Genomic DNA, 24,563 nt, shown 5'->3' on the forward strand with positions numbered 1-24,563 from the left:
TACCATAGGGTTACCAGACTGTTGTGGTTATTACTGTCATGACTGAAGAAAAAACCTAAATCCATCATGCTCCCTATAAATTTTATAACATCCAGAAAAGTTCAAGTTACATGATTTAGGAGGGAAATCGTTTAGGCCTAGGCCTCCTTAAAAAAAAACGCTTTTTTTAGACCAGTCGCAAAGGGTTTATGCACGGGGTTGTTAAGTAGCGTCCGCATATGGAACTCTTTCCCTGGGAGTGGGTGAAGCCTAGGCTATAACATAATGGACGATAACCAGATAAACTAAAGCACCAGTGGCCATACACGCATGCTTGACTGACACGCCGATTGCCATAGCGCCAGTTTTTTCAACCAATGACAGGAATATGGCGAGACTCAAGGAACAACCATCCTTCGTTTTTACTTACCCGTAAGTCGTATCTTCATTGGACCTTCTCGGCGAGTTGATGGATGTGGCATTGTGGAAACTTGTATGTTTCTGGAGCAAAAAGATAATTCTCTGCCACGTAATTTACAGTATTTTCTTGGTAATCAGCATTCTGTCTTGATCCTTTGCGTAGTACAGCACCATACTATGTACATGTACTGTACTTCGGGTTTTGTGTACGTACGTATATGTGGCGCACCGCACTTGTGGTCTGCATACCAACTGAACATGTACGTACGTACATGTACATGCACATGCTAGATAGTGTACAAAAATGTATACGGTGTACCAGACGTTCACACGACTGGTTGCCTATTTCGTCTGGATCGTGTAGTTCATGTCAAAGTCTCATCGCCGCGGGCTGCACCGCTCCTTGTAATGAAAATTTCCATGATCGCAAGAAAATTCATGTTGGAAAAACTGAGTTTATTCAGTTGACATCGTGTCACCTTTTTTGCTTAATTCTATTCAAATATCTACACAAGTATTGTCATCAATATCAACTGTTGGATGGAAATCCATACAGGTTTTACGTCATAAGTAAGTCAATATGCAACTACTGCAAGCAACCATGCATGGAGGTAGAAAAAGACCTCCCTGATGCAACTGTTTGCGGGAGATCACTGATAATCGTTTATATACGGATACCAGCAAAGATATTGCAATCGTGCTGGGCTGCGATATGTTGCGATGGTAATGAGTGCATATAGTGTTATAATTGTAAAATTTAAGATAAACTAGTCAAGCATGCAGTGTTCACACGTGCGCTTGTACGTCGTTGAAGCTGCCTGAAGGAATAAATTATATGCGATCACTGTGCCCGAGGCGGTCCATACGTACGTATGTGACGTGGTGGTATTACCATAGAGCTCTATGGTATTACTTATATTTACCGCAATCCAGTCACGGGGGTGAAAACAAGTATAAATTGCTGCACACTCGCTCGTCGGGACAAATAAGGGTGTCATTTCATTTCTTATATCTCCGGTACTGCAATAAACAACAATAAAAAGAAACAAAAATTAAGAACAAAAACATGGACATAATTATAATACGCTTATAACACCCATGAGAGATTGCCAAAAAGCAAACCCGAAATCACTGTCTCGTGGGCCATCTGTATAGTAATGTTATCATATACCAAAACGTGGAGGACAAATGCAATGATATAAAATTAACCTATAAAGAATAGGAAAAAAATCTAAAAATTGAACAAGCACTCAAACACTAAGACTGAGAATATCATAAGCAAACAAAATTAATATCGACGCATTGACATCACATATACATGTACACATGACTGGCTCCGGACTTGAAGAGGAGGAGAGATGTAGGGTGTCAACTTTTAACAAACTGGGCCGACTTTTTTCAAATTTGTAATCTAATGTATTTTTCACTAGTCAGTGTCATTTTTACCCACACGAAATACAAGCCTTGCGCGGAAACGGTTTATAACAAACTGAACAAACTTGCATTTGAAATAGAGGGCGCACTGCACGTTTCATCACCAGGGATGTGTCTGCACGCCCTTTTATAAAGTTCGATTCGTGGGAATGTTTGATTATAACTCCCCCCCCCGTGCTCTTTTAGGAAGAATCCTGCCGACGCCTATGCATGCTCGAGTTTTGATGAAATAACAAATTTGTTCTTGCAATATGGGGCTCCCTGAATAGAAATTATTCGCGTGTTAACTGGGAAGCACCTTTCACCATGCTTTCACCAACTTCCAACAATAGCCAAGCCGACAAACATGTTTGCATGACAATAACAGTGGCACACCTAGTCAGACTGCGTTTGATCAGGTCACAAAGCTCTGACGGCATAACTTACATAGTGAAAGCAGTAAAGAAAAGGAATATTCATACGCGTACATATGCACGCATTTATTTTATACACCTGTAGTGTGCTACCGCAGATGGTGCATGCATATGTGACTGTCAATTGCTGATTCATCAGGCTTGACCAATCGATCTCACAAGTTAAGCGAACGCCAGTTCAAAATATATGTAAACCTTGGTTTACGCATCAAACATTGGTTGTACCGAAATCTGTACTCCTAGACGGGGAAAAATACCAGGAATCATCATGCCGTGGCATCCTTATACGAAAATCCTGCTGCTCTTGTGTTTCATTGGTCTGATTGCCTTCCTGACTACTGCCATTGGTCTTGGCTCCGATTACTGGCTCATCTATCGCCTGAGTGCTAACGCCACAGCTGATACGAACTCAACCAACGTCAGACTGGCCAGAGCGGGGGTGTGGAGGGTGTGTTATCGGCCAGAGGCGCTTCCTGATGATGGTGAGATGCCATAATGGTATACAATTTTATTGCGATGTTTTTCAAGGTATATAGGCTTTTGCAGCCACTGGTGCTGGCTTTAATTTTTGGCCTCAAATAAGAAAATCAAATGAATGTGTTAAACCTTGAAGGTTTTGTGATCAACATTTTATGTGTAATTTTTTACATATAAAATAATCTGTTTCATTGTCAAAGTAATGTCAAATTCACATTACTTTTTCCCAAAATAAAACTTGAAATACAGAATCTGATTTCAATACACAACTTAAGAATGATAGAATGTTGTGTTTATGCATGTAAAACTGACAGAATTTAATTTTCCCTTTTTTCAGGAAAGCCATGTCATAACATAAATTACCTGTCTGAGGTGGAGAATAGGGACCCTTTATACCAGTATATCTATCCTGTCTATGGAAAAGGTAAATAAAAACTTCTGCATGTCGTGACGTTGTAAATTCTGAAAACTTAGTGCCAAGGAAAACAGATACATGTATATAGAAACTGTGTCATGCTACCAAATACATGTACATGTACATTGTAGTTGATACTGTGTTAGTGGAATTAAATCACCTTGATTGAAATCACCACTTGAAATCGGTATTTAAATATTTAATTTTAAACATTGATTGAGATCAACATTTTATATTTTTAACACAAAAATGTTGCAATTTTCTTCAACTGACGTATAAATGTTTCCAGGGTTTACATATTTAAAAGTAAAATATACTTCTCTGAGCTCTTCAGTACCTGCATGTACAGTAGTGATAAGAACTTAAAGTGCACTCATGCAACAGAGCTTTGAATATTTGTTATTGACTTCAAGCCACTTGTTTTGAGTTAAATCAGCTTTTGGGATTCAATGCACATAGAAAATGATTTAACATTATCATATGAATGAATTAAACCAGATTTAAGCATCCACCTCTGAGTTTAACGTGGTAGAGTATCCCTGTACAACTAAGTAATAAATTGAATTAATCAGGTTGTTCTTAATTTCTATTAAATTAAATTGGGATTTAAATGTTGGATATTACACAGTCAATCCAAAAGCAGTAAGTAACCAAGTTTTCTTAAAACAATGAGTTTTTACCCATTTTTATCATGCTGAAGTCATTAAGTACTAGAACTGGATCTCAGCTTTTAGTTCTGTCGTGAGCAATACCAGTGAGTACATATGTACGTGTACATGTGGTTGATCATACTCGCATTTTTTCACTCAGTGGCCCTTGCATTTTTGCCCCTGGTTAACAAAATCCTGTGATTATACAACAGTTGGGGATTGGCTTAAACCCAGTATTTTATCCTTGGCACATGAGTTGAAGTAATTGTCTACTTGGGTAGATGTAGGTGCTATAATACATTTACATGTATCTAACCAGAGTTTAGACCATCAAAATCTTTCAAGTTAAACATGGCTATTGCTGTCTATACCTGATTTTAAACCAATTACTCGATTTAAATGCATTAATATAAATCACAGTTCGTTTGATTTTGTAACAACAGAAATGTAGAAAAGAACCTAACACACATACAGCCAAATTTGCTTGTATTGGAATAGAGAATTGTCATGATTTGAATTTAAAAATCTTATTTAAATTTCTGAAAAAATTCACCAGCCCTGAGTTGATGCGCATGTTTCTTAAGTCCCAAGAGCTCCAGAAAATGTATGTTCAAATTACACATTTTGCTATCACTCGTGAATTTTTTTTATGAATGAAAAGCGAGAGACTGAATTGTTATGTGAATATTTTTCCACTTTTAAAATTGTTTTTCAGATTTGTTGCTGGGATTTCTGGCTCTTGTTTGTATTGGTGTGGCTCTCATCTTTGTGGCAGAAGTTTTAGCAATGATTTGTCTCAAGAAAAGATCTAAAGCCATGTACATTGGCACAGCAGTGATATTCATCCTAGCAGGTAATTTCATAAAAATCACTTGCATATGTCGTGTGTTGGTTTGATGAATGGAAATGGCGAAACAAGTCTGATCTTATTTTTTTCAAGACTCACATGCAAGTAAAGCTGGCTTAAGTGTCAGCTACTTGGGTAGGTTTTCTTTCTTGTGTGAATTTCCTTATATTTTACTTTAAATTACAGTTCCGGAAGTTCTGTTTGCACTATTTGGTTTTAATTTATTTCTAAACTACAAATATTGTTATCATTCTGTCTGCCATAAGGGGCAGGATGAGTTTGTTGGAAACTGTACTTGATACACAAAAACGATTCCTAATCTTTGTGGTATTGAAATGACATGTAGTTAGATTTAATATTAACGTGTACATATACTGGTTCTTCAGTCACTACTTACATGTACATGTAGGTGCAGTTCCAGAAGAGCAAAAAATCTTTGATCTTAATCTCACAATAGAATGTATTTATGTATCAGCCGATTAAATTGAAAGTGAGGTTAACTTTCCATCTCTGGACTCTGGAGCCTGATAGTAAAAATAACAGCAACAAAATAAATATTTGATTACAAATTAATGCCAATTTACATTTAGAATAATTAAATTCATGCTTAATTTTATCCAAATGTTTAAAGTCACATTTAAGAAAAAACAACTTAAACTGACGCTTGGAACGCAAGTCTGGCACCACCGGAATTAATAGATTACATTGAATAAGATACATTCAGGAAAAAATATAAAAAATGGCTTTCCTGTGAATGAGGTTTATCCATTATAAAACAATTATTTGCATGTCACTTTTTCATTTTTCTCAGGTATTGTAGGGTCAGCTGGACTGATCATCTTCTCTCTGCGTGGAGCTCAGCTTCTCTATGATTGGCCAAATTCACAATTGGGGGAATCCCCATATGACATGATCTCTTTTGGATGGTCATTTGCAATCACATGGCTCGGTGCTGCTCTGGCCCTGTGTAACAGCACTGGGTATATGTGGTTGGCACGAAGACACTTGGATGCCATGATGTGATCAAGAAACTTTATAATATTTTGCTCATGTTCAAAAGCAGTTTCTGCCCTTACCTTCCTGCTCACTGTTGACAAAGTATCCTGTTATACTGTCTCAATCAATTCATATATCAAGCTATTTGCAGTCTTTTATTAATTTTTCATAGAACCATTTTTGTAAACTGAAACATCCCTTAAAATAGAGCCTGAAAGTAAAAGGTCACACAGCAAGCTTCTGGAACCCTTACGCGGTCTGCCTATGGTGATTTTACATTGGGCCGTCCTATCACATTCAATAATTTTTGGAAAAATAATTCCTTCCTGAAACCACCCCATGAAACACTCATGTTGGAATTTTACCTTTGTCTTCCTCAAGTAATATTTTGGAAAGGTCACCTGGAGATGGGTAAAAAAAGAATTTTATTAACGACCTTTCACGTCCGACGATATCGTACCTACATGTAGGTCTCCACGTTTGTTTCCTCTTGCTGTGCTTTCTTGAAAATGAGATTGTACGACCTTGCAAAGATTTACCGACCTGCAGTCGATGGGTTCCAGAATCCATGGAGTTGACATCACACAGTTGTTGTCAGCAAAGGTTAGAAAAAAGATCAGAATCTTTCGTAAAAGTAGAATATTGCTTTATGTTTATCACCTTATAAATTATCAAAATATGCAAATATTTTGATCTGTTTTCTTTCGGTTTTTACCCACAGACTACCATAAAATTTCAACCCTAAATATTCATCTGCGTATGAGACTGCCGTATTGCACTGTTCTTCATATATTTTAGATTTTTGGAAGTGATGGGTCAATTTTTGGCAGGATATTTCTCTTTTAGGCCAGGTAATTTTTCAGTTTCTATAAAGTGATATACTAGCACATATTGTTCAAAGATCTTTTCCAAGTTGGATTTTTTAAAAAGAAACTGAACAAAAAAATACTACAAATTCTAAAATCTTTGCAAGTTATTTTTCCTATTTAAGAGTTCCGGAAGTGCACCATCAGGGGTCAACTTTCAGGCTCTATTCACGTTTCATTTCAGAAAAAGAGATGGAAAAGAAGAAGACAAAAACCAGCCCAAAAAGTCAAGACAATCGTTGATTACAAACTTTTGTTAATGGTTTTGATATTTAATCACCCGAGCTACAAGCACTTTTTTAAACATTCATGAGGAAAGTAAAGTACCTCTTCATGAAGGGCAGGGTGAGTAAATGCCTGTTGATGGCTTATAACAGCTGCATTCTGCAAGTTTGATGATTATTCAAATATTGAGATATTTGATATTTGAATATTGAAATATCTCCTTTCCAAATTGAATATTCAAGGTGAAAATCTATAAAATAAAACGGGAAAAAATCCAATCATTTGTTTACAAATCTACATTTTCTAAAGCTTATTACAACATGTTTCCCATAAATATAAAGGCGCTATATGCACGTACAGCTGAAAAAAATTTGCGGCTAGTTTTTCTTTTGCATTTTTTGTAAAACCCTACATTTTTGTTGATGCTTTTGTGGGAATTTGATAGAATTGAATTTTGAAAATATGGTTGAATGGAAGGTTAAATATTCAAATATTGAATTATTCAGTCGATACAGCCTTACTCACCACCTGGTTACTGCATGGGCCCAGCTGAAGTTGAAAATTTTGTAAGGTTAAGTGCTTCAACCATTCAAGCCCAGCTTTACATGGCACAATTCAACTATTTGATTGGGTTCAAGTGAAAATCCTTATATCCTTACTAGACTGTTAATATCCAGAAGGTTGACACATAGCACCTAGGTACTATTAAGTATTATCAAGGAAACCAACATCGGACAACAGAAAGTCCCACTAAAATGCTTAATCCAGTAACAGTTGCCAACGACCATTTAACACTGTCGACCATAATAAATAAAGGTAAAACTGAGGGGGGGAGGGGAATAGAAAAATCCTGTCTTTATTTTGAAGTTGCCATAAGTTATTTAGATTTTCTTTTGGTTTCAAGTTGTATGAATAATTTTTAGTTTAGTTGTTTAAATATTAACTTTTTAAATCAAGAATGAAAACTATTTGAGGGACAGTGTTGGTTGTTTTACCTTCCAGGAGCAACTGCATTGAGGTGAAACAGTGATAGTAAGATTGAATTGTGAAATACATGTACATGTATGGACACTATGCTTGAGTCCTGCAGCAGTGTTTAATTTATATACTATTTGACTAGTCTTGCGATACCAAAGCAGGTTGAATTTGAAGCACTGTGATGTGTATACCAAGATGTAAAAATCCAAGTGTACTTCTTTGCAATATGGAATTACAATATGTCAAAATGTTGTTGTATTTGGTTGTATTTTTGACAAAGTGCCTTTTTTCAAGATGTAAATAAAATTTACAATTCAGTTTAGACCTTTACATTGTTCTATTAAAATATTGTGCTTTGTAAGATGCAGAATTTATTTACATATTACTGAAATATTTTCGCTTTGTAGAAAATAAATTTTGCCTTGTGCTTCATAACTTTAGCCTCCCCTTTTTGTATCATTTAGTTATGCTGGGATTAATTGAACTGATTCTTGTGCAAAAAGAGTGAAGTTCTTCGACCACGTCTATTATCTTGACGGAAACAAATTTATACCAGGTTGGTCAACTGATTAGATGCATTGTTTGAAGAAGTCTAACCATCCAGAAACAAAACTGAACAACAGTCTTATTTGAAGAAATATGGTTTATTTTATCTTCAAAACATTAACTGGATTAATGCAAAAATGTGAACAAAATGAACCATTCTGATAAAGCCACCTCTTATTGAAATTAATGGTAACTGGAGGTGCAGGGTTAACCATTTGTACAGGAGCCTTGATATCCGCCCTGAGCTGAAGTGCACGCTCACCGGCCAAAGAAAGACAGATGGTTAAAGTTTTCCAACCGGGTTCTTGCACATTGTTCAACGTGCACACGAAGACCACACATCCCAGACTAAGTTTGTTGTGCGTACTCAGCGTGCTCTGCATCAAAAGCACGTAAACTTGCGCGCCTATGCAGTGAGTACTAAAAGACTGTCAAATTCATTCAAAACATGCCCTCTTTTGTTTCTGCTCAGAGCAGATAGGTGAAGACACTGGGGTTTCTAGTTCAATCGTTCACTTGGCGAATCTCTAAAAATTACACTGACCTGTGCACATTTATTTCTTTACATACACAAATATCAGTCATCTAACCACAACCAAACCAGTTGAAGAATGTTGCATATATGTCAAAAATTGCCATGCCACCAAAAACTCACATTTCCGATATTCCATTCAAAATGACGATGATGTATGTACAAAGCCATTGTCAATGCATGGACGACACTGGGCAAAAGGTAAATCTATTGACTTTGTAAATAAAAAAAGTTGAATCAACACAAAGTCCAAATGTTATATCAGAGTGAAATCAATTTGTTGACATTAAGTTTTGGGCAAACAGAAAGAAATATGCTTGTGTGGTTGTATATCTTAGGGGGTACCAAAGAAACTAAACTGACCATCAGGAAGGTTAAAAAGTATAAACAGAACAGGAGATCAACATGGTTTCCAGGTAACTACAGTAGTTATGAAAGTTGATTTTATCACTTATACTGTGATGGCTCTGGATCAGTTACAATTGAAACATTAGCTTATGTCCACTTGGAATGGATTACATTTACTCCCCTTTCTGTTGAGCCTTTAAAAATTTTGTTGCCAGTGATCCCCAAATAAAAAGACTATAGACACAAGAACACTCTCCTACAGAGGCATGCAACTCACTAATTTCCTAGTTTTCACCTCTATCAGTGCCACTGAAACATGACAAATAGAAGCACACCCTCTGCAGTCAGGATCCACTTGGGTTGTCTGCTGAATCAAGACTGGTTGAGATGTACCAATATACTTTAAGAAATGATCCATGCAAACTCTGATTCAATAAATACCATTCAGACTGTGATAATTTAAGAATAATTCAGCACTGTGGTAGTTTATCATGCCAAATCCACTTCATTCCCCGTCCCCACCTTCAACAACCTAATAGAAGTGAAGACAATTTCCATTTAAAAAGTCTGCCCACTGTTACACCCTTTACCGATGATTGACATCAACAACTTCAGTGGTCGACCTAGTGGAAACTGCTGACCACTATTTTACTGCTGTGTTTTCCAAAATAAATACCTAGAGATGTGCAGATGTAGACAAACCATTCTCTTTGTACATAATGCAAATTTGACATGCAACTCTTGCTACATCATGCTCAGGATGAATTAATACCGACTGACGTATCAAAGGTATTTTTTCAAATTGCTACATGCTTTCCGTAACAGAAATCCCTTGGGAAAAAATATTAAAACTGAAATCTTTGTAACATCTCTTTCAGAGTCAGATACCAGCCAAAGAACAAACTTTGACACTTCTTTGACCCTCTCAGTACCACACTGTAAACATGGGGAAATTTGGATCCTAAACACTCTCACATCAGTGACATTTCATGTGTAGTACCTGAATATGGCAGAAAACCTATAACATCTGAGTTATGTGCATGGGTGTGGAGGGGTCTTGATCAACATTGTTATGAGATATCTTCAAGCCAGAAGCAGTTCCCCCTATTTACAGCTGTGGTTCTGCCCATTTTATTAAAATGTAATACAAAAGTATACATATTCACCATCTAAAGGCCAGTTCACACTTGGTATAAAAGTACCAAAATTGGGACGTCAGATCAAATATTTGTGCTGTGTATTTGTAAAAGTTGAAGACATCAAATTCATGCCAATTTCACTGCAAATGTTTTGTGATGTCAAATCTGCTTTGCTTTTGCATTTTCCTGAAGTATGAACCGGCCTTCAAGGGAAGGATTGTCCCAACTTCCTCATCAAACTGCCCTATCTCTTAACTTCCATTTCTTTTATAAATTGCTTCACTTTTTGTACACAGTGACTCTAAATAATTTTGCACACCTTCTATCATTGGTTCTTGTAGTATCTGTAGAACACTACGCCTCCGATGGCCACCACAGCTGCACAGATGCCAACCTTGAGCCAGACGGAGTGAGATTCTTGGGACACTCCTTTCAGATGCCTGCAAAGAGGGTGAAAGTAAGGAGGTAAGCTTGAAGGCTAAGAATTTGATTCTGGTTTGTGTAATAAGTAGAACTGTAAACCTAAACAGAGTAATTCTGTGGAAGATGCAGAGGGGACAGCAGAGATCTTCATCCTTCAGTTTAAAAAAATGCCACCAATTGACTCAGCAAAGTAAATGATCTACTATATCAACAGTGTTTCTCCGAGTACTTGCAAGAGTAACTTACAAGTAAAATCATGACAAATATGACAATTGGGTCCTTTTCCCCTGTGACGCTGTACCAAGCATCTCCACTAACTGTTTCATGCACAGTACTGCTGCATGCCTCAAAACTGTGCACATCATTAAAGCTTAATCACTGGTGACACATAAACATAAATCTGGGTAAAGCACACTTTAAAGGCTGGAAGTTTACTCAAATTTCTTCATAAGCATTCACAAATAGTTTGTGCCAAAAATATGCTTTACAAAAATATGCACAAAATAAAATAAAGCATACATATAAAACGTTGGACAGAAATAATTTCTGTTCAAATCATGATCACATACATGCATCCATGTTTCATAAAGTGTTTTTGTTGGAAGGACCGATGCAAAAAGTAGCAAAATATATTATTTCAAACTCAGCCTAGTGAATCAGACACTTAAGTGAAAAACATTTTGTTTAGCTGTTGAATTCTGCAGGCTTCACACATTGCTGTTGTTGATATTGTAGGATTCAGGGAGATGGTACCTCCGGTTTAAGATGGCTGTTTAATCTTGCAAACTTGTTTGCTGTCGAGTAATTTCCTGATGACTTTATTTCCTTGAGTAAGCCAAAACTTCACTGATAAGAGGTCCTTCAAACTTTGCAGATTACATTGTTATTACAGGAAACATGATTATCAGGAGTGAAAACAACAGAGAAACAAAGATTGGGATCTTAAAATGTTCTTGTTATGAGCAGAATGTTTTCTTAACAGCGCTTCATTAACAAAATTTGACTCTATAGGTGGCAAATCTTGAGTGATGCATCCTTAAGCTTAGGACATTTGGGTTTTCTCCACATGTCTGTTGACGTGATGTAAATCAATTAGTCTAACCCCTAATTGTGTGTGATAAACAGTACTGCGATTGGAGGATCCAAAAGTATTGGGGTAAACCCAGTCTACTTCTGGCACAATGCAAAGCAACCGTTCATCACAATGCAACATCACAAAAACTACAGGCACATCCATAATTAAAAATGGTCCATGTAGCTTCACATGCTCTTCACAGAGTGTTCACGATGCAAGCATTTAAAAAATCAACACAATCAGGTCAAAAACACCGACAACAAACCAAGCTGTTTCCAATCTGGAACACATGCCAAGAAAAGCAAAAACATACAACAGACAGAGAAAGAGTGACAGAAAGTGGTAGGAGCAGAAAAGATCACAAAGTGAACAGATACTATCAACAGAATAAAGGTAGAATAAGAGGTAAAAAGAGAAGTATTCAAATGGAAAAGGATCTGTGAGAAAGTGAAAATAAGCTATGAAGTGGGTGATAGAGGGGGGACGTTTAATAAAAATTGGTAACCACTACTAAAGCAAAAACAATTCCAAAAAATAAATAAATGTATAAACACCACAGGAAATTTGTTATTTCTTTGGAAAAAGAGGATGAGACATGGGTGCAGGAGATAGGTAGTGTGAGGCTAGGTTTATAAAAGACCAGCGAAAGGAGATGTATAATAAGCACATTGACAAAAGGGGTAAGACACAGTGAGAGAAGGGGTAAGACACAGTGAGAGAAGGGGTAAGACACAGTGAGAGAAGTAAATGAAGGAACCTTGAGGCAAGAGGGCCGGAGGCTAGCATCAGCTTGTCTCTGATCCACAGGGCAGCAGGGTGCTCCACTAGAACCCCCTTAACAAGACTGTATCAAAAACGGGAGTGTAAGATGCAGACAGGGGAGGAAACAAAGAGAAACAAGAGGCTGTATGGGTTTGTTCGGTGACTCCTTGGGGTCAAGAGTGCGACAAATGTTCTCACTGTGTAGTAGTGTAGTGCTGTACATGTAAGTAGAGCTGCCAACCACTGAATGCAATTTTAATTTCACATAATCTTGTTGGGTTAGGAATGGTTAGGATAAAAACAACTTCTAATTCCAACAAACTCATTAAAATTGCCGAATTACTAATTTTGATTCAGCTGGAGACTTTTGAGATCCTCTGATGAAGGCAAACATACCTATCCCATATGAGTAATACATTAAGTGTTTGCATCGTGTTTGAACTAATATAGGCAGGCTCCAAATGACACAAACAACTGAGGATCAAGCAGTATGTGCGAGCTACATTCTAAACGTAAAGTGTGGAACATCACCATTGCAAAGTGAGTTTGAAAGAACTGAGCAGTGAAGCAGTGTGCAAATACCAATTCACAATATATCAAAGCTAAAAGTAACATTGAAGCCATCATATTAAGAGTGCATATCAGCAATGAAAACTATTAAGATATCAGAAGAAATAACTGCCCATGCATTTTAGGCCTGCTTGCGTGAAAACAAAAATGAGAAAATACTCAAGAAATGGTCGGCTCACACAAAATTCCCTAAATAATCTGTCACTCTTGGGACTAAGAGTTTGGCAAAAAAAATAATTGTCAAATCTCCATTCGGAGGTCTAGTTCTTGATGCATTGCACACCAGCAGTGTTTTTAAAGACATTTGGACATTCTAATGAATGGCTGTGAGATTGTGGCAAATTTATTTTTAGTGAACAGCCTGTGTGAGATGGTGTGCACAAATGCTGATGATGCATTAACGACTAAGCATTAAGGACATTAAAAGAGCAAGAGATATTTGCAAATGATACCTTGCATAGTTAATATCAAATGGACTTGAAATATTTCTGAAGATTTTCTCACACGTAAATTTGTAAATTTATGCAAAGACAGATTGCATCTTTTAGCGAGGAAGTTTCTCAGCTGAGATGTGAAAGTGGTGCATTTTCTTATTTTGGTAAAAGACATTTCTCCGGCTTTAATGCCACCAGGATTTAACTGTTGTTATTATTTCTTCAAACGTGAGACTCTGTAGATAAAACAGCTTGAGATGAGAGACATGCAATGAATGCTACGCAATTAGCTCTTAAAAAAGAACAAAGGGATAACATAAAGCGAGACATGCAGTGTCTTAGAGGCCAGTCTGTGATGCCCTTGAATAAAATCCAAGAAAAGTGGAGGATGATCATGTGGAGTACAATCTAAATATAGTCACTATAAAATTTTGCCTGATTTACTAAAATCACAGTGTTAATGATATGTCTCCAAGCAATTTTTCAGATAACCACAATCGATCACTATCCTAGGTACAAAAGATCTGAAGGTTGTGCTTTCTGTCTTGGTGATGTCTTTACTGTACAAATAATGTACAGCAGTGCCTATTTTGCTTCTGTGAATAATTTGCTGAGACAAAAACAGTTAAAAAAGTCAATCTTTACTCACGGATAGGCAGCCAGTGTAGCCAGCTTGGTGTAGATGTCTTTATTGGGCCTTCCCTTGCTAGAGTAGGTCTGGGGAGGCGGTAGGTTGTGACTGGCACAGAACTGGGATGGCTGAAGGGTGTAATTCTGCCGAACTGGATGCATGTCACTTTTGGAGGCAACAAACAAGCAGGGGATGCTGCTGTTCTCAAAGTGTTGCTGAATTAAAAGAAATGCAAAAAACAACAAACCGTGAGTTGTAAAAAGCTCAAAATCACGAGTCAAATTAGAGGGACAGTTTCTTGTAAATGCAAATGGGTGAGTAAGAGCTCATTTGTCGATTACTGAAGGGCAGTCTAAGGCTTAAAAAAAAATCAAATTTGCGATTGTGTTATTTTAAACAGTACAGTCATGGTTTGGAAACTAATTGGTTGATATAATATTTGTACACAACTTCAAAGTCAATTATCTCATACAGGCAACAAATTTCAATTATTTTGCAAAAAAGAAATCAAACTGATGCTTGAAAACTGTCTAAGAAACCCAACACTATAAACTGTTCGAAGTTCTGATAACCTGAGGCTGAGACTTGGGAATAATTCTTTCAAAACTTGAACAAACCTTGTAACTCTTGGCACAATATTCAAAACTTCTTGGGTCCGAAATGTCATACATAAGGCAAACCACGTCACACTCCAAGTCCTCAGATGTAAGTTCATCTTGAAGTCCTACATCAATCTCGTGTAGCTGAAGTAAAATTGAGAGGGGAAAACAGAGCCCTTAAGTACTAAAAGTCAGAGTAATTTTGACCAATCTTGATCAGCAATGGATAAGGAACTTCAATAACTTTCAGCATTTCCTGAAGAATTGTTCAATAAAAGAATCAGTACTTGTGTCTTGGCCTTATTTTTCATCTCAACAGCAACATAAAAGAAAACACTAGAATCCTGCTTGGGGCCAATATGTCCTATTGTCTGCACATTGCACAAGTAACATCCCCCACAAGGTGACGAAAAGAGCCAGAACTGACACCAGCATGCCACTGGCCACTGTACACCAGGCAGCAGTGCAGGGATAATGACTATTTGTGCATCTCAAGATGATCATCGTTTGGATGAACAGCAAACTGTGCACAAGCAAACCAATGTTTCCATGGAGTTTGAAGAACCGTCTGCCGCCCTCTAGTGAATCATTGAATACATCTTCACAGATGATACAATGTGTTAAAACACAACTGTAGATTACCACAAGGTCCGCAGCATGCAGGGTAAGGTGTAATAAATACATATAATGACAGAGTATAATTACTAACGTAGAAATAGTCTCACCAAGAGGTACTTCTCCTGGCCGTACACCTGTACTGTATTGATAGTGTAGGCCGACAGGTGTTCCTTCATTGAATGGGAGGTGGAGTCCACAGTACGATTGACCAATCCCTGAAGGAATGCCGTCTTACCAGCACCCCGTGGACCAATCACATTGCACTGGAACACATTGCGAGAAGTTTGGCGTTTCTCCAGGTCAATCTTCTTTGCTCTGGACACTGAGTACAGCAAAGATGAATGCCAATTTTAAAGAATTAATGAAAGATCTGAAACGTGCACATATTGCATTGTAGAACTGTATTTGAAGACATCCAAAAATTTAAGCAATTGTGAACAATGTTTCATGCCCCTGCTTTTATAATTTCAGGATCACACGACCATAAACCTCATCTTGATCATATATAATGAATTCACAATTATAACGACTTTTTTTTAAATGTGTAAAGTAATTCCTCTTCAAAACAGCTCTAAGATAACAAATTCCACTTTGCTTGCTACAAATTACAGCCCTTCTTCAATACAGTGGGTGAAATTAAATCTAAGGTTTAAATTATACAAACATTTATTTCTACATTTGTACATAGTGATTGCCATCTTTCAGCAATTATGTAAACGAGAGCATAGCTCACCAATAATAGCTGAGAGTTGGTTCTCATGCTCTGCCATGACATATCGGTATCCAAAGTAGGCTAGATACTCCAGGGTACGAGAGACATCCAGAAGAGTTGTGAGCCTGTAACCATAATTGCTTCAAATCATTTTCTACAGTCAACATTCAACAAATACAGAAATGACAACAGAAATCCAAAGCTACGCGTTCATTTCAGTGCAAGAAAACAACGAATACAGAAAAAGGGTGCACAAGCTGCTCCATGTGGAAGAACACGACCCTGTAAAACATGACCTTTTGCAACCATTTGTTTTGAAAAGCTTCTGTGGCAGCATTTTACTGCCTACCCAGATGATAGCCCATTCCAAATTTGTCAAGTATTTTCCCTTCTACTGCTGGATCAGTCAATGGCCATAAACAAGTCCAATCCATTTTTCCTACTATATTACGCTTAAATATCACATTGGTTGAATCTGACAGAAGAAAAGTTTTGCCCAGAATGTTTGCAAGGGGAGTGGGGGGCGGCAAACTTACGTCCACTGTGCCAAGCAACCCTGCAGTGTTATCCATCCTTTCTCATTGGTGCTGACTGTCATGTTGACATCAGAGCCCCATGGCATGATGGGACATGTCTGAAAGAAGTTTTGCAGCTCAGTTGGCGATAAGGCACCATCTTTGTCCTGAAAAAAAAAAAAATCATGCGAATGTAAATCCTAGTACATGTAACATATTTTATTTCTACACTGATATTATTGTTAAACTTCACATCATGGCAGGCTATAAATAGAAAAAGTAAACTGAGAATCACAAATAGGAAGTTGTTGAGGATCAGATGTTGGTTTAGATATCAATTCGTTGGCAGAACAGGAACCTTGATGATCAAAGATACTGCTTCTGCTGAAGCAAAAAAATGACAGCTTCAGGATAAATCCTTATGTAAATACGTATAGAAAATTTGCTGTACCGGAGAAACGCCAAAAAAATGCATGAACATGCTATACACTGATTTGGTGACAAGAATCAGGAGCCATTACTGCAGTGTTCCAACAGGCTTGTACAGATGACATGTGGATAGAAATGCTTCCTCAGCCAACGGGAGTGCACTGCTAACCAAAATCATGCACGCGTCAAGTTCAGGAATGCGCACCTGAATGACGGGGACACCGCAAGTAATGGCATCAGCCAATCGGTCTGCAACAACTTGTGATATATATATATACATGCATATGTACAACTACCTGTATGTTGTTGGTAGAACGTGAATTTTCATGAGCAAGGATTCGGCTTCTGGCATTTTCCAGCTTGTCTTAACAGTGATTGTTTAAAAAAAACTGCTATAATCAAGAAAATCCTGAAATCAGGGAAAAATCCTGACAAATCTCCCCCCTGGTTAAGCTATACACACTGCATGTTCATTACGTACACAGTAATAAGAGTTACATGTATAATGTACCTGATCATATTTTTCAAAGAGTGAAGTGAGGAATTGATACCCCAAATGGCTTAGCTCGGTGGAACTGCCTCGACCAACTCGTAACCTAAACAAAAACACATTAAGCACGATTAATTGATCTACATTTACTGCCACAAACAAAGAATGATACAGGGTTTTTACATCAGCAAAGTGTGAGAGAATCTGCAATATAGACTGCTATCACACTGCCTGCTATTTAAATGGGCGACCAAAGTTTGCAGAAATTGTCCCCTTAGCTGGAGTCAGATTTTTATTTCACAGTGTACATTTGCTGTGTTACTTTCAAAGAGGGTCGTATTTTCATACAGTATTCCATAGTAGTGTTTGTCATTTGGTACTTTGATGGCTGTGTTCCAAATTTGTTACACTTAAGACAACTGTTCGTTGCTTTTGCACTGATGACCACCAAGGTTTCACCAGAAGCTGGTTGGCAAAACTACAGCTGTGATATAGAAAGGGCAGTCCCCATTATTCAATTTAGAAGGACTTACCTCGGGCGCAGGTAGTCAGCTGTGAGTTTGAGGTGATCCGTGTAGCCAAACTTCCTAAGTACAGTCCATGTGGTCTCGTGCCGACCGCGCTGGATGAATAGTGTATGCAGGAATAAAAATCCTGTCCACATAAATAAGAAATCAGTACAAGTTACATTTATGCCCCCAAAAGATGCATATCTACATATGATTTTACATACCATTTCATTGCTAAATTTACCTCACACTGCATTGTGCAGTTAACAACGATCTTTGCTAGAAAACACACTTAAACCCTCGGTCAAAAGCTGGACACAATTTAGCAACCGAGGTAAAAGTATAAAATAATGTTTCCAAGATGTAACTGAGCACTGAGGAACCGCTAATACTCTGTCAAACAGTTTAACAGACATCAATTCTGTGTCTGAAAAACGGAAGGCAAAACAAACAACATAAAAATAGGGTCTCACTTTCAAAAATTGGTTTTATTTTTTACACCTTTTGTTATTTCACCACATTGGGGAAAATGCACCAATTTAGACTTTTTCTTTTACACCTTTGAATGTGTGACCATAACATCTACTCAATACCATATTAAAAGTATATGACTGCTCTCTAATGTATGGAATGCCCTGTTGAGCAAAAGAAACTTGAAGTTCTCTGTTACATTGAAGCTTACTTTGAAGCACAAAAGTTAATATTAAAACAAAGAAACATTTTCCAAATAACGTAATAGAACCTCAAAATTGCAAGTTAAATTTCATTGACGTTCCTCAAATTTACCCTTTTGCTAGGGAGATTCTTATAGTAAATATGTACTGAATTACCTACATTGTAAATGTCACAAAAGCTTTCCAATTGAGCCCCCTTCCTTACTCCCAACTTGGAAATTTAAGACTGAAAAGCTGGACTGAAAATCTTGTGATTTTGCCAATGTTCATATGAAAACACACAAACTGTGGGGGCTGAAATTGCATGTATGTGTGTTTCTCAAATTATATCCGTGATCAAACAACTCGCATGGGGAGGGGGCTGTGAATGTGTATAAGCTGGCTTTCCTGGAAGAAAAAAGGTAACTTTCCAAGCATTTCCTGAAGCCTGACTCATGCGTGGTTGCTCCATTCAGCAAGGTACATCGTGTGTATGACACATCACCTAGATGTTGACCCAACTACACTTGTCATGGCCTTGTGTGGTTAAGTTCATAGATGACTCAAAAGTGGACCTAATTTCATCAGAAAAGTATGCCATATGCAGGTATACTACCAGACAATGTGGAAACTGCATTCAGGCTGAGGTAGAACATATCTGCAATAACAGCCAGGTTGTTTTGCTAGAGTTGCAGGAATTCAGGGCAATTTAACTGATCTGTCGAAATACTTCACAAGCATACAACACGTTTCAGGGCTTAATTCCTGTAACTTTAGTGCAAATAAGCCATGTCCATGGCTAAAATTAAGTCTTTCTTAGAAAAAAAAATGGCTTATTTCTTCCCGATGGATATACACTCTTGTGATAACTTCTTAGCTACAGTTGTCACCTATTTGTGAAAGTCCATTGTTGACAACTCCCTCTGGGATGTTTTTCCTAACGACAGCCTTGACATCATCCAGGGCTTGAGGCTGTAAAGGTGCATTAAAACATCGTCTCTGTAAACAGAAAAGTAATGTTTGTATTGTTTAAGTCATTTCTTTGTTTGATAGTTCATTTGATTAAAATTGAATTTTTTATTAACTTCTTTCAACAATCTTTTAATATCACAAATACAGATTTTACTCTTTTATATTATGAAAAATAATGACAGGTGCTCCTGCAAAAAATTTACTCTCAAGAAACCACATAGTTTTCCACACAAATGTCTGCTAAAAGATTTCAGTAACTAAAAAATTTCTTCATCAGTTTCTTCAGCCACATTTTTTCCCACATTCAAGGACATGACCCACGTTGCAAATGCTGGGAATTTATACACATTCCGAAGAAACTTGTGTAACCTGCTCACTGGAGCTTGTTTGGAGTCATCTCTGGTTATGCACAAAAAGTTACTGCTGTTAAGTTCAATTACCTGGAACAGATTGAGCTCATAATCATTGAGCACGCCATCATTATCCAGATCACATATCGTGAATATCCTGGACAGTGCTCTCTTGCATTCTGGTTTAAGCTCTTTGTCCTCTGCTGAATACAGAGGGCCTGTTGGGTGGAGCACAGCCTTCTGGGCATAGAAAAACACCTCAGATATGTTCTTCAGATTCCTAGATGAACACTATTAAGAATAAAAAAAATACTGTGTATTTAATTTGTAAGTAATTACGATCTTTCAAAATGCACCAGGAAGTTTGGAGGATTTGAAGGATTGAGGAAGGTAGAACTCAGCTACCAGTATTTTATATGAGATTGAAAGATCCTTGAAAGTCAAAGTTCAAAGGCTTAGCCATTTGTTTCAATCACAATGTGATTTTTGTTTTAGAATTTATGAAAGTTCAAAGTAAAAAGGGCCATGCTTCTGCTGTTGCTTTCCTTTAATACTTACACTATGTCTAATATCTTGACACTTGTCTAATAGACAGCATCACATCATTTTTAGTTCTGCATTTTTCAAATTCCCTTTTATTGTACATTCAGGCCAGCTTTGGTAAGCATTTGGACACTGAACTGAAAATCATGGTTTAACGCTTTAACACATTTCTGTTATAAAAATAGGCCTTCCAAAATGCCTACAGGGTACCCAAAAGACACCCCGACACCCCTCTGGATGAAAACCTTAATGACCAATTTTAATTTTAGACGCATGACAGTTGATCTCACCTCAACGCATGTCTCAATTTCCGAGTAATCATTCATGATAGGCACCACACTCTCCAAGCTGTTGGCATCTGCCTGATCTGACTTGTTACCAACCAGGATGATTGGGGTGGTGTGGTCCGCTCCAAGGGTGTTTCTGACAAGAGGCAGCCAGTAGTCAGTGATGCTGTCAATACTCTCACGATGATTGACAGCGTACACTATGCAGATCACATCAGCCTACAAGGTGCAAAGGACAACAAATTACAAGTAAAATTCAAGAGAATATGTTCTGTGACACGCACTTTCAAATAAAATGTAGAAAAACTGAGCTTAAAAGTTGCTCAAGTGATGGCTGAAATATGATAAAAAAATTGCCTCAGGACGAAAAGAACCGAATTTGATTCATTTTGGCATAATAAACTTGATGTTATAACTTTTGTATTTCATTCATCTCTAAAAGATGACTCATTTTTGGGCTTACCCTGGCAATCTCTTCCATGAGGATCTCATCATTCTGTTCTCGTGCTGTCAAGATGAATCAAGGAACCAACATCAGGTAATCATTGCCATACTTGAATGAATAAGCCGATGATTGTCTGCTGGTGATGAGACCAGGTGACAAATTTCCACGAGCAGAGACTCGTAAGAACATGTGTTGACAATGTACTCCCAGTCTAAAAAAGCCCATCTGGAGGCTGTGGAGGTTTAGAAGGGTTGAGGTTGATAGAGCTCAACCAAAATTACATTGCACTGGACTTGATGCACTTTTGGGATTGAAATACAAAGAATGCTCCATTTTGCAACGTGTGGGGCTCTGAAGGTTCTGTTTTAATTCATGAGTAAGGATGCTACTTGTGCAAAAATAGAATTACTCACATGAAAAGTCCACAATGTGAGTGGGGACTTTCTCTGGTGTTACATCTGGGGGGATCGTGATCTCTTCTGCCCTAGCAGGTACCTAACAAATAAAAAAATCAATTTAAAATAAAAGCGAATATCCCCAAGTTGAATTTCAATAACCAACTATCACAAAAGCCTACTTACATTATATAGATGCTTTCCGGGGACAGTTTTGAGCACTGTTTGCAATGGGCTAATGAGGGCGACCAGAACTACCATGATTGCTGCAGTTTGCACCACTACACTGGTGGTATGTAAGTATTACATTCATCATACCGTGCCCCAATACAAAACACACGCATGTGATGAAGACATCATCTCCTCAGATTCATACAGTGAGAGGCACTTTGCACCAAGTGGAGTTTCTTAAATATATAGCCTTTACATTACATAATGAACTCACCTGCTCATCTTCTGGAAACTCATCACTAACAAGGGTAAGGATAAGTGATGTTTTTCCAACCCCAGCTGTCAAGAAATTGGGGAAAACTCAGTTAATATAGTTAGATCGACTTGCGAGTTTCTTTCGAATTCATCTGCATGAAATATATCATTAACATATTATTGAAATTGTTCATGTACATGAATTTCAGTTTCAGAAAGAGAAAACAACTGTTTGGAAATGGGAATTTATTATCCCATGTTGACTTGAGAGAAATGCACTTACAGTCTCCAATCAGTAGGATGCGTACGTCCCTGTGCCCATACATATTTGCAAGGGGTTAGGGCACTCAGGTTGTATACACTGATCTCTGGTTGTATTTTGGTCTTTTGCCTCAAAGGTGTTCAGCAACTACAAATACAGATAACACAGTTATGACATACAAACCACATAAAACAGATTTCTATTAGAGAGGAATGTCATCTAAACTACCTGTAGTGCAGCTGAAGAAAAAATCTGGGTTGTAGCCAGCTTTCATTGTGAATCCCTGCTTTTTCATTTTGGACTTTTTTCACTACTACAACCATGCAAAATGGAGAAGAACAAAGATGGCTTCTTGACAGTCACTTTCGTGAAAAAAGCTGCTTCCGATTTCAAGAAACTTTATACAAGGTGTTATAGCGAGTCCTAAAAGTTTTCTAAAAACAAATGTTTTCTCTGGCCAGCTCAGCCAGGTTCTGGAGGTTTTCTTTATCATTCAATAAGTTTTTGCAGCTGACTTTGCCTTCGACAATGAAAAAAATCGGCAACATCCTTTTTGCCTCATAAAAATCAATACAATTTACTTATAAAGAGCAGCTTGACTTAGAACAACTTGACCATTGAGACAGCTCGACTGGTGGGACACCTTGACCTCAAATGGACAGACAACTTGATTATTCAGACAAATTATTGATTGAGTCAAGTTGACTCATAATGAGTCCACTTGCGCTTTACAGTCACATCACCCACACCTTTTTTCAACTTAAAAAAGAGAAGGGGGGTGGGCAGATTTACCACCTCCCATACTAGCAGAGTAGCTACTGATCATCGGTGCACTGTAGGCTGTATGCCACCCCACCCGTAAATGCCGCATCACTGTCGCGGCCACGCACCTTACTGCTTAGGGCAGCCAATGTGCCGTTCACCAGTCAATGCAGTGTCAATGGGTCCCATGCTGTGCATGCCATGCCTGGTGAGTTGAGTTGCTTCGTAACACAACACACGCAGGTTTGCCTAACACATGATCTAAAATCTGTGTTAAATGCCTGAAACTCTGTCGCATCATGAATGCTTTGAACAGTTGAGTTGCCTTTGGCCTAACGGACGACTTGGTACATGTAAATGTTTGAGTTGTCCCATCATTCTACTTGTCTCAACCATTGTCAACCATTGAGTTGTCCTGAGTCTAGTTGGCAAACAGTCAGTGACAGTGGAGTTGTCCCACATGCAGTTACGCCTACTAGGCTAGGCCTACATACTAGGCGATGAGAATGACTATACCACATTTCCATCTACTGCCCACATACTGCTGAAACAGCTGCAAAAATTTTCATTGTTTTCCAAAAAGTTATTTCAGAAAAATTTTGTTTTCCTGTCGGGAATGGTTAACAAATGGCTGCAAAGTAAATCAGGAGTTTGTAGTGTGCCAATACAAATGGCGTGATGAAAGACGGACTGACATGACTGAGAGCCAGTTTACTTTCAAGGTTAGTTCCCTTGCATGGACATGTACTCGCTATCGATGCGCAGTATGTGCACTAATGTACACCAACAGATCCACTAATGAATAATTATAATGAATAGCCTAGGCCTAATGAAAAAAAAAAGCGTCAGGCCATGCCATGGGTTTTCAAAATTGTCTGGACATGCTGGATGGAAATTCGGGATGTTCATTCTCATGGCCCTAGCTAGACATGGGCAAGACAAGAAGGCACTTTGGCCTAGCTTCAGGAACATGTCCGGAATCCGGCAACCTGGATTCTCGAGTTTTATGAATGCTGCAGCAAAACATGTGCTTGCCCAGTCCAACCTACTTTTTTCATGAAACTAGTCAAATGCGTTTAGGCTGTAAATGAATAAAATCGATTCTCTTCACGGCCTGACCACTTCACACACACTTTAATCATAAATATTTCAATAGTGACTTCAGAAAAATAAATTTTTCAACATAACGAAATTTTAGAAAAACTGCATGTGGCTTGGCAGCCTGTAGTTGTCTTCCACACCTGAAAATCTTGCTTGAAAAGTAGGCAATTTCCTCAGGTTAGTCCGTTTTCCATCATGCCGCACCGGCACCGATATCGAGCTGACGGATCGCGTCTGGCACCCGCCGCCGAGACCGTGCCTGTCTGCACAAAACGTACACCTATTTAGCAAACTCGAATCACTGTTGATGATTCACGTACCTCACGTAGGCGGGC

General features: G+C 38.0%; 3 protein-coding genes across 5 annotated transcripts in view; 1 reads left to right on the forward strand and 2 right to left on the reverse strand.

Moving 5' to 3' along the window:
* LOC110973633 (E3 ubiquitin-protein ligase SMURF2-like) overlaps window positions 1-708 on the reverse strand; it is a 34,394-nt gene extending 33,686 nt beyond the window's left edge. The window contains exon 1 of the mRNA XM_022224588.2: window positions 410-708. Coding sequence (XP_022080280.2) covers window positions 410-461 — 52 coding nt within the window. The 5' untranslated portion in view covers window positions 462-708. The remainder of the gene's footprint in view (window positions 1-409) is intronic.
* A 1,567-nt stretch (window positions 709-2,275) lies between these two features.
* Window positions 2,276-8,135, forward strand: LOC110973653 (uncharacterized). Its single transcript, XM_022224641.2, has 4 exons — window positions 2,276-2,728; window positions 3,061-3,147; window positions 4,504-4,641; window positions 5,447-8,135. Exons 1-4 carry the CDS (start codon window positions 2,515-2,517, stop codon window positions 5,656-5,658), a joined length of 651 nt encoding a protein of 216 aa, XP_022080333.2. The 5' UTR covers window positions 2,276-2,514; the 3' UTR covers window positions 5,659-8,135.
* A 190-nt stretch (window positions 8,136-8,325) lies between these two features.
* On the reverse strand, window positions 8,326-24,533 carry rhot1 (ras homolog family member T1). Of its 3 annotated transcripts, none has more exons than XM_087139171.1 (17): window positions 24,382-24,533; window positions 22,387-22,512; window positions 22,123-22,187; window positions 21,696-21,777; window positions 21,301-21,344; window positions 20,841-21,056; window positions 20,098-20,298; window positions 19,576-19,684; window positions 18,057-18,177; window positions 17,545-17,629; window positions 16,626-16,771; window positions 16,111-16,214; window positions 15,485-15,699; window positions 14,778-14,903; window positions 14,179-14,375; window positions 12,521-12,607; window positions 8,326-10,705 (listed from the first exon to the last, which is right to left on the reverse strand). In XM_087139171.1, the coding sequence occupies exons 2-17, from the start codon at window positions 22,427-22,429 to the stop codon at window positions 10,591-10,593; spliced, it is 1,956 nt and encodes a 651-aa protein (XP_086995297.1). In that variant the 5' UTR covers window positions 22,430-22,512; window positions 24,382-24,533; the 3' UTR covers window positions 8,326-10,590. The 3 variants fall into 3 exon arrangements, with proteins under 3 accessions (XP_086995297.1, XP_022080201.2, XP_022080203.2); XM_022224509.2 differs by having other exon boundaries at window positions 24,369-24,522; XM_022224511.2 differs by lacking the exon at window positions 12,521-12,607 and having other exon boundaries at window positions 24,369-24,522.
* Window positions 24,534-24,563: the final 30 nt, after the last annotated feature.

This window comes from Acanthaster planci, linkage group LG07, assembly GCF_054643075.1.
Source record: "Acanthaster planci isolate LZ-2023a linkage group LG07, COTS_SCS, whole genome shotgun sequence".
NCBI classification, from domain to species: Eukaryota; Metazoa; Echinodermata; class Asteroidea; order Valvatida; family Acanthasteridae; genus Acanthaster; species Acanthaster planci.